Here is a 12,388-nt window from a genome sequence, read left to right as displayed (position 1 = left end):
CTATTTTCTTTTCTTTTTTCTTGTAATTGTTGTTTTTTACACTCTCTCCCACTCAATTCAATTCAATAAGCTTTATTGGCATGAATATAAATTTTACAGTGTTGCCAAAGCAATCAATACAATAATAATAACAATAATAATAATAATAATAATAATGAAAATAACACCTGGCTGATTAAATGAACAAAAATAAACTAAACAAACAAAACAAACAACAAAAAAAAAAAGGATTATTATGTTATTGATCATGGAACATGGGCTGTTCTCGCAGGATGTGGCAGGATTGGATGTACTCAGCAGCTAGGTGGACACAACTGTCTACTTCCCACAGGAGGAATGATAGTTTTTGTTCATTGTTTGTTTTAAGAAATTTGGGACAGTTATCTCCGATTTTAGTAAAGTATTCTTCTCTTATAACCTCGTATTTTGTTGCATTCAGTAAGAAAATGCTGTTCATTTTCTACTACATTACCGCAGTGAGCACACATCCTTTTTTCAGGGGCCAGCCAGGTTTGCCTGTGTCGCCCCTTTTCTATAGACCCTTTCAACAATAAAAACAAAAACAATGCTTGAACGTTCTATTTGGGCCCCAATCTACTTCCTCTGCATTAAGATAACATAATGTTAAAAAGGAAGTCTTGTGGGGCCAACTATGATGCTGATAATGCTGATAATGATAATATCAGCATCATAGTTGGCCCCACAAGGCTTCCGTTTTAACATTCCATATGTTATCTTAATGCAGAGGAAGTAGATTGGGAACCAAATAGAATGTTCAAGCATTGTTTTTGTTTTTGTTTTTGTTTTTATTGTTGAAAGGGTCTATAGCAAGGCTATGGTCGCTGAGCCTGTACCTTATCAATAGCTTTCTATACTTATAATTTTGAATTTTAGTTAAATATGGTGCCAATTTGTAATCCGATTTTATTAATTCAAATACATTGAGTTTACTTATTTGTTTCATTTTATCCCTCCAATTGTTAATGTAATTTTCTTTCAAGGTTTTTTCTAATTGTTTTAATTTTGAAGCAATGGTGGAGTCAATTTTGTTTAGGCCATGTTTTTCAATTAGGTAATTTAGGGGATTCTTCTCTGGGTTTCCATCCCTCAGCTGGGCAGCAGTGTGGTGGTATCTGCTTGCTTCACTGTGTTGTAGGTGATGCCAGAATTTTGCCGCTCTTTTGTGGATATTGAGAAGGAGAGGGAATCTTCTTAAGTCAGCTCTACAACCCATATTCGAGCAACTTCTGTTATTCTCCTAACTCCTAATATATTTTTACAGAACAGAAGTGAAAAATTTCGGGCTGGCTTTTGTCCCATGTCTCCAAATTGTTTTTATATTTGATGCCCCAGATCTCACTCCCATATAATAAGATTGGTTTAATTACAGAATCAAACATTTTTAACCATATTTTTAATGGGGGATTGTATTTAATTAATGATTTCCTTAAGATGTAATATTTTTTTCTTGCCTTTTCTGTTAAATCTATGATTGCTTTGTCAAATTGTCCGGTATATGAGATTATTAATCCTAGATAACAATAATGTTTCACTTGTTCTATTGATTGTTTGCCAATTGTAAAATGGTAATCGTTAGATGTTGATTGTTTTTTTTGGACTCTCGTCTCGTGTGTGTGTGTGTGTGTGTGTGTGTGTGTGTGTGTGCACTCATAATCTCACTCTTGTCACCTTGCTCAAGCCCCAACTCTCCTTCTCCTCCTCCTCCATCCACAGCCATGTCCTTCGACCTCTACGCTAAGTACGGTAACAACCGCACCCTGAGCCTGGTCAGCCCCAAGAAGCCCTACTACCAGTGGCGGCTGCGTGTGCCCTCGGGTCACATGGTCAGGCTGGTGGTCCTCAACCTGCAGGGCGCTACGCCGGGCAGCTGCTCCGCACACAAGCTCTCCGCCTACGACTTCCTGCTCCCGCTCCAGAACAAGATCATCACCAGGTAGACGTCTGTGTGTGTGTGTTTCTCTCTGTGTGTGTTTCTGTGTGTGTGTGTGTGTGTGTGTATGTGTTTCTCTGTGTGTGTGTGTTTCTGTGTGTGTGTGTGTGTGTGTTTCTCTGTGTGTGTGTGTGTGTGTGTGTGTGTTTCTGTGTGTGTGTGTTTGTTTGTGTGTGTGTGTGTGTGTCGTTTTGTCAGGTAGATGTCTATCTTAGATAGATACTGGATCTTCTTGACCTGGGCTTACTTGCATCAAATAAAACAATACAATTATTATATTATATTCTCATTGTTAGATTGGGGTAAAATACCACAGAGTGTCACCAGAGAGACATATGTGATGGGATCTGGGGAAACCCGTCACATGATAAAATCAAAATTCCTTGATATTTGCTCCGTTTTAGCCCTCTCTGGTTTCACCAACTTCATCAGTTTCTGATACCATCCTGGCAACATCCTGGATAGCATCCCCATCACCATTGTCACCACCAATGTCACCATTTCATGGGGTTTCCCAGATCCCATCGCATATGTATCTCTGGTGACGCTCTGTGGTATTTGACCTTAATGTAATAATGAGAATATAATCACCTATCGGCTATATCACAGGTCATCATCACTCATCAGTCCGACATATCAGAAAGAAAACCTGAGGGTTTAATAAAGGAGATCATTAGAGTGGACCACCAGCGTAGCGCAGCTGAAAGCACTGCTTGGGTGATTCCAGTCCACGTGCCAACGCATGTCAGTGTCAGTGTGCCATGTTATGTGTTGCAATGCACAACCATGTGATGATGCGCCACAGGTGGTGTGGCCTGCCAGTGTCCGGTTCATCCCCCGTAATGAAGTTGACCTCGTCTGGAAACGTAATGCTGGTCACCTTCTCCTTCAGTAGGCAGCGACATGGAGCCATCTTCAAAGCCTACTTCCAAGCCGTACCTAAAGAAGGTGTGTGTGTGAGAGAGTGTGTGTGCTCATAATCTCATATACAGTAGAACTGAATCAGACACAGACAGAAGTTTTTATCACAATGCCTATACTGTATATTCATTCATTTATGACCCAGACTGTATTAGCTCAAGTAAACCGCCCTTACACACTTACAGTACTGAGAAGGTTAACCAGTATTGGTGAATAGGCAAAAACTTCCAGTCCGATCAAGAGATACAATTCAGAAGATCAGTTTAGTTTTAGCAGCTGCAAGTTCCTTATTAAGTCAATCATGCATGCTTTTCCTTGAAATGTTATCTTAGTGAAACTAATACCTAATATTTTTTTCACCAGTCGTCTCTTCCTGGTAAAATACCTTTTTTTTGTCCAGACCCAGCGTTCATGTCGTACGTGATCTCATTATGTGTGTTTGTTTTGCTCTTGTCTGTAGAATGTGGAGGATTCATCTCATCATGGAACGGTTCACTGACCTCGCCGTATTTTCCAGCGAACTACGCACCAAACATGGACTGCAGCTGGAAACTAAGGGTGGGGTGAAGGTGGTGATGGGGCATCTCCCATTTCCTCTTAGTTCATCAAATATCAGGAAGAGATTGTTTTATTTTATTTATTTTTTTATTACCAGTTTATATAAACACTCAACACTCAAAACACTTTACCAGATCCGAGTCGACAGATTTTTACTGCCATTTTATATGAAGACTTAAGCTGACCCAGTTATCCATAAATTTCAGTAATCCAGTGAAACAACATTGAGGTATACTGTATATGAAATATAGATGAAATAAAGCCTGTTCAAAAGGGAGAAACAAATGGGAATAGTCTTATCTTTTTTCACTTTAAAACTGATAGACAGACGTGTCTTGACCCTCTTGTTGACCTCACTGAATCTACAAAGCGGGTGTCAACGCAGAATCAGGATTGGGCCACGCAACTGATTAAGATTAACTAGGGCTTTGTAATTGAATAGTGACTTCAGTATAAGTCTGGCTGGAGTCAGAAGAGATGGGAAACATAAAGTAAAGGAGAGTCCCCTGGTGAAGAAACGTGAGCCTTTGAAATAATCAATTTGCTCCTCAATGGCCTAATTCTCTCTCTATCTGTATTATTATGCATGGTACAGTAAGCCATTTGAAAGAGCACAAAGGCCACCCTTTGATAGTGACCTAAAGGCAGTGTCAGTGGCTTGTCCCGAACTGTGTCACTGCATTCTTTCCTTTTTTTCCGACGGCAGGGCTAAATCTTGTTTCTCTGCTGTCTTGCCTCTTTGTCAGACGCCGTTCCCTGGTTACCTGCTCTCCATAACCATTGTGATGCTGGACATTCAGGACTCGCCAGCCACCAGCGGCTGTGAGAAAGACTGGCTAGAAATCAACGGGGTCCGGTGAGTGCGATGACCATCTCAGCGGCTCCACGGTGGCTTTTGGTGTCATCCACATGACCGCTGGTGTCGTCCGTCTGCGTCATACTAACTTTGTAGTGTGAACTAAATATTTAGTAATCTAAATTCTGTGGCCCTTGATGAGTAATTTAGCAAATTACTAATTTGTGAATGTGTGTGTATGTGTGTGTGTGTGTGTGTGCTGTATATGTATATATACTCTTTTGATCCTGTGAGGGAAATTTGGTCTCTGCATTTATCCCAATCTGTGAATTAGTGAAACACACACAGCACACAGTGAACACACAGTGAGGTGAAGCACACACTAATCCCGGCGCAGTGAGCTGCCTGCTACAACAGCGGCGCTCGGGGACCAGTGAGGGGTTAGGTGCCTTGCTCAAGGGCACTTCAGCCGTGCCTACTGGTCGGGGGGTATGTGCATATGTATTTACACCTATTTGTTTGTATCACTATATGTGTACATTTGTGCTCTTCCATGTCTGTGTGTCTGCGTGTGTGTGTGCTGTGTGTGTGTGTGCTGTGTGTGTGTGTGTGTGTGTGTGTGTGTGTGTGTGCGTGTCTGTGTGCGTGTGTTGTCTTTTCACCTGTCAGGCTGTGTAACCCCATTGTGGACAGCAGCCGGAAGCGGATCTACTCCTCCCCAGTGATGCTGCACTTCCGCTCGGACGAGTCCTTCACCCACAAGGGCTTTCAGCTGCTGTTCCGCGCCTTCTCCCCCGAGACCAGTGAGTCATCGCCCCAACAGCCGCCAGTGCAAGCGCCACTTCCTTTTCACCGCCACTGGGGGGACCCTCCACGGGGCTTCTGTTACACACTCCGGTCACACCGTTGTCCACTGTCTGGGGTTGCACCTCTGCATGCTTTTGCAGAAGTCCCCCAGAGAGTGGTGATAGTGAGTCAAATTAAGCAGAGGTGTCCCCCCTTTTGAGCCGTCTTCTGCTCCTGATTACTTCCTGTTAAAAGTGATTTTTTTTCCCTTGCCTTTGCTGCCTCATATTTGTAGAGGTTCAGGCCTAGGGTTCTGTTAAGTACTGTAGGACCCTGGTTTTCAAAGTGTTTTGTTTCTCGCTGACAGCTTGACAGCTACAGTTGCGCATTAGGACTCCCCCGTAACTGTTTTGAGCAACTCAGAGAATAGTACAAAGCAGCTGTTTTACAGTCCTTGGTCAATGTAGGCAACTCTAATGGATATGATAGATAGATAGATAGATAGATAGATAGATACTTGATCCCCAGGGGAAATTCAAGGTCTCAGTAGCATACAGACATCACACACACATTCACTAACAGCAGAAAAAAAGTAATTAAAAGTATATAATATAAAAAACACAACTAAGCAATAAGGACAGTAGAAGATAAAGAATATACTAAAATACAAATTATACTAAATAACACTTAATCTAAATCAATTCTAAAAACAGTATCCACATAGTGGGTGATTAATCAAGAGGCGCTTGCAATGACTGAGGCAGGGACTGAGCCTGTGATTCTCTGTGCATAGTAAGGTAAGGTGCTCTGTGTGAGTGAGTGTCATGGTGATGGTGCAAATGAGTAAGTCCAACAGTGCAACAGTGCAAGAATAAAGTCTAGAGACCAGCATAAAATAAATATGGACATATCAGCGAGTAGGCAAGGTAATATTAAAAAAAAAGAAAAACTATATATATATATATTTATATATATATATATATATATATATAAATATATATATATATAAATATATATATAAACTATATTAAGAAAAGGTATAAGTGTGGCCACAATTCGGCTGTGGCATGGAGGGAGGGGTTATGCATATATGCTAATATAGCATGCAAACAGTGAGGCAGAAAGCCAGTGTAAAAAGTGGCTAGTGGACAGACAGTATCCCAACATGGAGGGGGTGAAGAGGCAGACAGACTATGCGGAGAAGTCTATCTCTCCTCTTCCCTTAAGTGAAGCATTGAACAGTTCAATGGCCCTGGGGACAAATTACTTCCTCAGTCTGTCTGTTGTGCAAGGCAGTGAGCGAAGTCTCCAGCTGATCAGGCTCTTCTGCTTTACAATAGTGCTGTGGAGTGGATGACACTCATTGTCCAAGATGTTGATCAGTTTGTTCAGGGTCCTTTTGTCAGATATTGAAGTGATGCACTCCAGTTCATTTCTCGCACTACAGAGCCAGCTTTCCTTACCAGCCTGTCAAATTAAGCCCGCATCCTTCTTCTTTGTGCTTCCTCCCCAGCATACCACTGCATAGAAGAGGACGCTGGCAACAACAGACTGGTAGAACATCCTGAGGAGCTTGCTGCACACATTGAAGGACCGCAGCCTCCTCAGGAAGTACAGCCTGCTCTGCCCTTTCTTGTAGAGTGCGTCAGTGTTGGCTGACCAGTCCAGTTTATTGTCCAGGTGGAGACCCAGATACTTGTAGGTGCTTACCACCTCCACATTGACCCCATCAATGGAGACTGGTAGCAGAGTGGGCTTAGACCTGAAATCCACCACCATCTCCTTGGTATTTGAAGTGTTGAGTTGAAGGTGATTGAGTTTGCACCATTGCACAAAGTCCTCCACCAGGCTCCTGTACTCCTCCTCCTGCCCGTTCCTGATACACCCCACAATTGCAGTATCGTCAGAAAACTTCTGCATGTGGCATGACTCGGTGTTGTAGCAGAAGTCAGATGTATACAGGGTGAACAGGACTGAGAGAGCACAGTTCCCTGTGGCTCGGTGCTGCTGATCACAGTGTCAGAGAGACAGTTCTTCAGTCTGACGAACTGTGGTCGCTCGGTCTGTAATCCAGGTTACCAGGTGAGCGTCCACACCCATCTGCAAGAGCTTGTCTCCCAGTCTGAGGGGTTGGATGGTGTTAAAAGCACTTGAGAAATCAAAGAACATGATTCTCACAGCACTTTTCCCCTTGTCTAGGTGAGAATGTGTCCTGTGTAGAAGATAAGTGATGGCATCGTCCACGCCCACATTCTCCTGGTATGCAAACTGTAACGGATATGTGTGTGTGTGTGTGTGTGTGTTTCTCTCAGCCTGTCCTAGACAGTTCCGCTGTGGTGATGGGCAGTGTATCCCCCTGAAGAAGGTGTGTGATGGGAAGAGGGACTGCCGAGACGGGCGGGACGAGACTAAGTGTTGTGAGTAACTGTGAGAACACACACACTCCTCACACACTCCACAGTCACTCATGATTTCAATTTCTATTGAATCGAATTGGCCATGCCAAAGCACAGAAGTACATGTTTCTTCATGATGAGAATGTCGGAAAATGAGTAATGCTTGTTGCCAATTTAAAATGAGTCTTTTGTATATGATTCTGCATTTGATATCATTCTGCAACATAAAGTCAGCAGGGAATGCAAAACATTCTCTCTACCCGAAGAAGCTTTTCATTTTTGCACATCTGGGTTTGTCTTGTTCATTCTGTCAGGATTTTTTTTTTTCTCAGCAATGACTGGCAAACTGAATGAATTACCCCCTACATAGCAGTCTAGATCAGTGGTTCTCAAACTTTTTCTGTCATTCCCCACTTTGGAGGTTGGGAATTTTCAAGCCCCACCTCACCCCATCAACCTGGCCATTAAGCCGATAACCCTCATCTTGCCCGTGACAAAGTCAATTTCAACAACCCATGTTGCATTTCCCGTCGCGATCCGCTGGATCAGATGCTATTTTAATTCATATGCCGGTCTGTTTATGACTCCTATGTTTGTGTGTGGCTATTTTGTTTTAAATCTATGATCTTCCTTGTCAAAAAAGAAAGGGATTATTAAAAATAAGCACAAAAAATGGAATGCAGAAACACCCAAGATGTGGGTAGATTGTTATTCAATGAGAAAAACATGGGTGAATGTACTGAAGTGGCTGGAGTTAATCATGATGATGGTTGTAATTGCTAATAGTATTGTTGGTCTTGTTGTTGCTGCTGCTGCAGCCACCTGCAGGCCAGGTGAGGTGTCCTGCGGGAATGGGCAGTGCAAACCTCACGGCAGTCAGTGTGGCTCCCAGGCCGGCTGCGGAGACAGCAGCGAGGAGAATAACTGTGGTAAGACACACACACACGGAGCATTTACATGACATTTCAACTTCCATTGCCACTTACAGCACTGATCAGTGACTTCAAAATGATATACTATAATGTGTGTTGCTTTGGATAACACTGTCTGTCCCTGAGGCGCAATTTCCTCCGGCAGGCATAGTGACATAAGACATAACACAACATATAAGACAGGACAAAAGAAAGAACAGGGCAGACAGGGGTGTAAACTAAGTGAGGGGGATAAGTTTCAGGAGAAGGAGGAGAAGTGGCTGGGACTGGCATATTCAAGTTCAAAAGGTGAATAGCCTCAAAAGTAAAGGTAGCCTTCCTGCTGTTAGTCCTAGCCAGAGGGCAGCCATTCAAAAACTCTATGTAGGACATGGGTAGAGTCTTCTAAAATGCAGTTGGCTTTCCTTAGTGTTGCCTTGTCATGCAGTGATGTCAAAAAGTGAGGAGGGTGAACATGTGTTCACAATGCTCTGGAGCGGTTTTTTATTTTTTTATTGAGAGGGAGTGAAACCATCATATTGATGAAAAGGTCAGTATACTTTCAATAAAGGAGGTGTAAAAATGTTGCGTTGAAATGAAAAGTCTTCCTGCTCGCTCCAAAGGAGTGTAGCTTCCTCAAGAAATACTGCTAGATGACGATCAGGGGTGCGTTTCCCAAAACCATAGTTGCTAACCTGTTAGCAACTTAGTTGATTGGAAATTGGAAATTGCATTGCAACCAACAAAGTTGCTAACTTTGCTAACAAAGTTGCCCAGGATGGAGGCTTCTACAGTCATCTGTGTACAAGATGCAAAGCAGTAGAGAGAGGACACAACCCTGGGGTGAGGACAGAATCAGTGAGCGTGTATCAGTTCATGACTTTTTTAGCCATCATGTGAGGCTGAATGGTGTTGAAGGCAGATGAGAAATCTGCGAATAGGAGCCGAGCAAAAGCCTTTGGGCCTTCTAGATGTTCATGGATGGCATTCAATATGTAGAGTTTGCCATCATCCACCCCTCTTTTAGCACGATATGCAAACTGATGAGGATTAATCTTTGAAGCTGTGCTGTTGATAATGTGAGCTTTCACAATCATCACAAAGGCCTTCAAGGGAGGTGAGGGCTTTGCGTCTTAGGTCATTCATGACTTTAAGGCTGCTTTTTTTGGGAATGGGAATGTTTCCATGGTTGTGGGACAAGTGGCAGTGGATAGAGAGCTCTGGAATACAGATGTCCCAAGTCTCCCGGAAGTTCCGGGAGTCTCCCGCATATTGATAGCGCCTCCCTGACGCCCGCAAATTAGATAAAATCTCCCGGAATCTAGATCAAGAGCTCACACGCCAGACCGAGACTTGAAATCGCGTGTGCATCTGAGTGTAGAGCGCACAAGACGGGGAAAGAGAGGGGTGGTGCGTGTGTGCCTGAGCGCATCCAAGACAGAGAGCATCCTGATTGGCCTGTTTCGCTAAATAAACCAATCCGTTTTCAGTGTATAGGTGGGCTTTTTATCTCTTTTCTCCCATACTTAATCAGTTCAGTGTATCTAGGAACAGGAGCGTCATGGCAGAGTCAGTGCCCCCAAAAAAGGAAAATGTAAGACCCATTTCAAAGTGTACCCTTGTCTCATAATCATAAAAGTTAAAAACTAGATGTGTCCAAAATATGACCGCCGCTCAGTCCTGTACATCTGTTCCGCGAAAATAAATCACACTTCAATTTGTCTCCATATTTTACTCCATCCCCCACTCTTGAAACTTTTGTGTATGCTTGTTTGGCATGCCTGAGCGTGTGTGTGCGGCTGCACAGAAAGTAGCCTACTGGTGCTGAAAAGGTGAATAGATTGTAGAATAGCCAAAGAAGATGTAGCATTGTTATAAAACCTTTAAAATCTCTAAACAATCACAAGTAGGGCAGTTCATCACAGTTCATCTATTGCAACTGGATTGATGAAAGGTCACTTACACCTGTAGGCTACATTGTATTTGGGAAAAGCAAAAGGTATCAGCATAACGTTATTTATTTATTTATTTATTTATTTATTTATTTATTTATTTATTTATTTATTTATTTATTTATAAACAAAAACATCTCTGTTAGTTCCATGCCGTTTTCAACAGCTATCAAAAACAGGTCATTTTTGGATGGATGGATTTTTTGTGAATGTTTCTTCTTCTACATAAGATTTTGGTCATCTTTAGTTCATGTAATACTTTATTGTCAATGCACAAATTAAGTAACAGTAGTCTGAAACGTTATTGTTAATGCACAAATTAAGTAACAGTAGTCTAAAACGAAATGCTGTTTTACATCTAACCAGTGGTGCAAATAACTGACATGTCCAAATGGGCCTTGATGAAATGAGCGTCGCTAGACTGTTCATACACAGTTTAACGGGCCAAAGTTGAAGAGCTGTTGTCCGTTATTGTTCGTGCAAATATAGGCTGATTCATGTTCCCTTGCATTGTGTAACTGAGGTCCATGGCTAGTCTGGCTTTCATCAGACCAAGCTCAATGTTTGAGGAAAAAAAATATATAAATAGCGGGCAGATCAGGCTGGGTTCACCCAGCCTAGTCCATAGGCACCCGATATTGTTTAATTTTCCGATTGAGATATCCACGCTCTGGCTATTCTAAATGCAAAAATGCATCAGGGAGTTAACAAAACTGATGATAAAACTGTAACTAACAAACTAGATCCTAATAGAAAGCTGTTAGCTTCCCTAAGCTACAGGTAGGCTCATAAGGTAGGCCTATTTACAACATAAATTGTCAATAGGCTATGCTAGCGACACAAATAAAATCTCCTTTGGAAACCAATGGCTTATGCATTACAGTATCAAGCGGACTTAAACTGCCATATCGTAGCGAAAAGTTGTAATAAAATTCACGCAGCTCCATGAGTCAAGGAAAGTGCGAATGAAGTAGCCACTTCTAAATGGGACCCACTACACAGTAGCTTAAGGTGTGTTGCTAAAGCAGCCATAATGAAATGAAGGTGTCATTGTTTGGATGCCGCACACCGCGTGCTTTTTAATTTCACAGACTACAACTACCAAGCTGGAATCAAAGCACATCGATTTCCCTCTCACACCCTGCACGCACTTAAAAGAAAATAAACAGGCGTCTCAGTCTGACGCATGTAGGCTATAGGCAAAACTGTATCAGACAGGTGTAATCAGACCGGTGTAACGTTGGTAAATATTCCATTGCACAGAATGATTTTTGTAGCACGTGCAACAAATGACAGTCGAAAGATACAATTACAGTGCTGCTATCAATTTGCTTGGTATAACCGCATTTATAGTTTTCTACAAATGCAATCAATCAAATTGGCCTCCATCACTCAACCAACGCTTAACGTAACATTACCTAGGTCCTTATTGATATTATAAGATTAACATTACCTGCAGTAAAACCAAGCATGTCCGATAAACATCCTCAGATTTATTTCGGCTTCAAGAAGAAATGGGAATTACATTTCATGTGAACATCATCCTATCCTTATTAGACGTTCTCTGCGGTAAACTACAGTCCTTGTAGGAAGCGTCCATTGTTTTTCCAACCCACTTTTAACTTCCAACAAAATTACGTCTTACTGCAACGATGCGCCATCTAGTGGACAAACGACTACTTATCGCCAATACTGGAAATGCAGCCATGATGATGATGATGAATATTTATTTTGGCTTTCTTTTAATCCTACTGAATTTGTAATTATGTATCGGCCGTTCTAATACCGATAGTATGTGGGTGCCTGTGTGTGTGTGCATGTGTATATGTAACAAATTTATTTTAGACCCCCCCATGGATGAAATTCTACGAAACTTGGCATACCCCCAGAGAATGCCAGGTCAATCATAAACATAACATTTGGTGCAGTTCTGAACATCTTAACTGAAGATAGGGGTGATTAAAGCAGAATAATATTGCAATATAATAATATAATATTTTCATTTTTTACCGGGGGGGTGCAAATCACAAATGAGTGATTATGGGCCAGATTGATGTGGGCCCTTGAGACCAACATACCATAAAAGATTCTTCATCCTCAGTGCCACGGTTCAGGTA

At 42.0% G+C, this 12,388-nt stretch overlaps 1 protein-coding gene across 1 annotated transcript in view; it reads left to right on the top strand.

Moving 5' to 3' along the window:
* LOC125309161 (suppressor of tumorigenicity 14 protein homolog) overlaps positions 1-12,388 on the top strand; it is a 28,823-nt gene that overhangs the window by 5,170 nt on the left and 11,265 nt on the right. The window contains exons 7-13 of the mRNA XM_048265887.1: positions 1,735-1,954; positions 2,757-2,899; positions 3,333-3,430; positions 4,177-4,286; positions 4,896-5,029; positions 7,325-7,429; positions 8,227-8,337. Of these exons, the coding sequence (XP_048121844.1) occupies positions 1,735-1,954; positions 2,757-2,899; positions 3,333-3,430; positions 4,177-4,286; positions 4,896-5,029; positions 7,325-7,429; positions 8,227-8,337 (921 nt within the window). The remainder of the gene's footprint in view (positions 1-1,734; positions 1,955-2,756; positions 2,900-3,332; positions 3,431-4,176; positions 4,287-4,895; positions 5,030-7,324; positions 7,430-8,226; positions 8,338-12,388) is intronic.

Source organism: Alosa alosa, chromosome 16 (assembly GCF_017589495.1).
Source record: "Alosa alosa isolate M-15738 ecotype Scorff River chromosome 16, AALO_Geno_1.1, whole genome shotgun sequence".
Classification (NCBI taxonomy): Eukaryota; Metazoa; Chordata; class Actinopteri; order Clupeiformes; family Clupeidae; genus Alosa; species Alosa alosa.
Note: the sequence above shows the minus strand (reverse complement) of the source record. Positions and strands in the feature narration are given on the sequence as shown.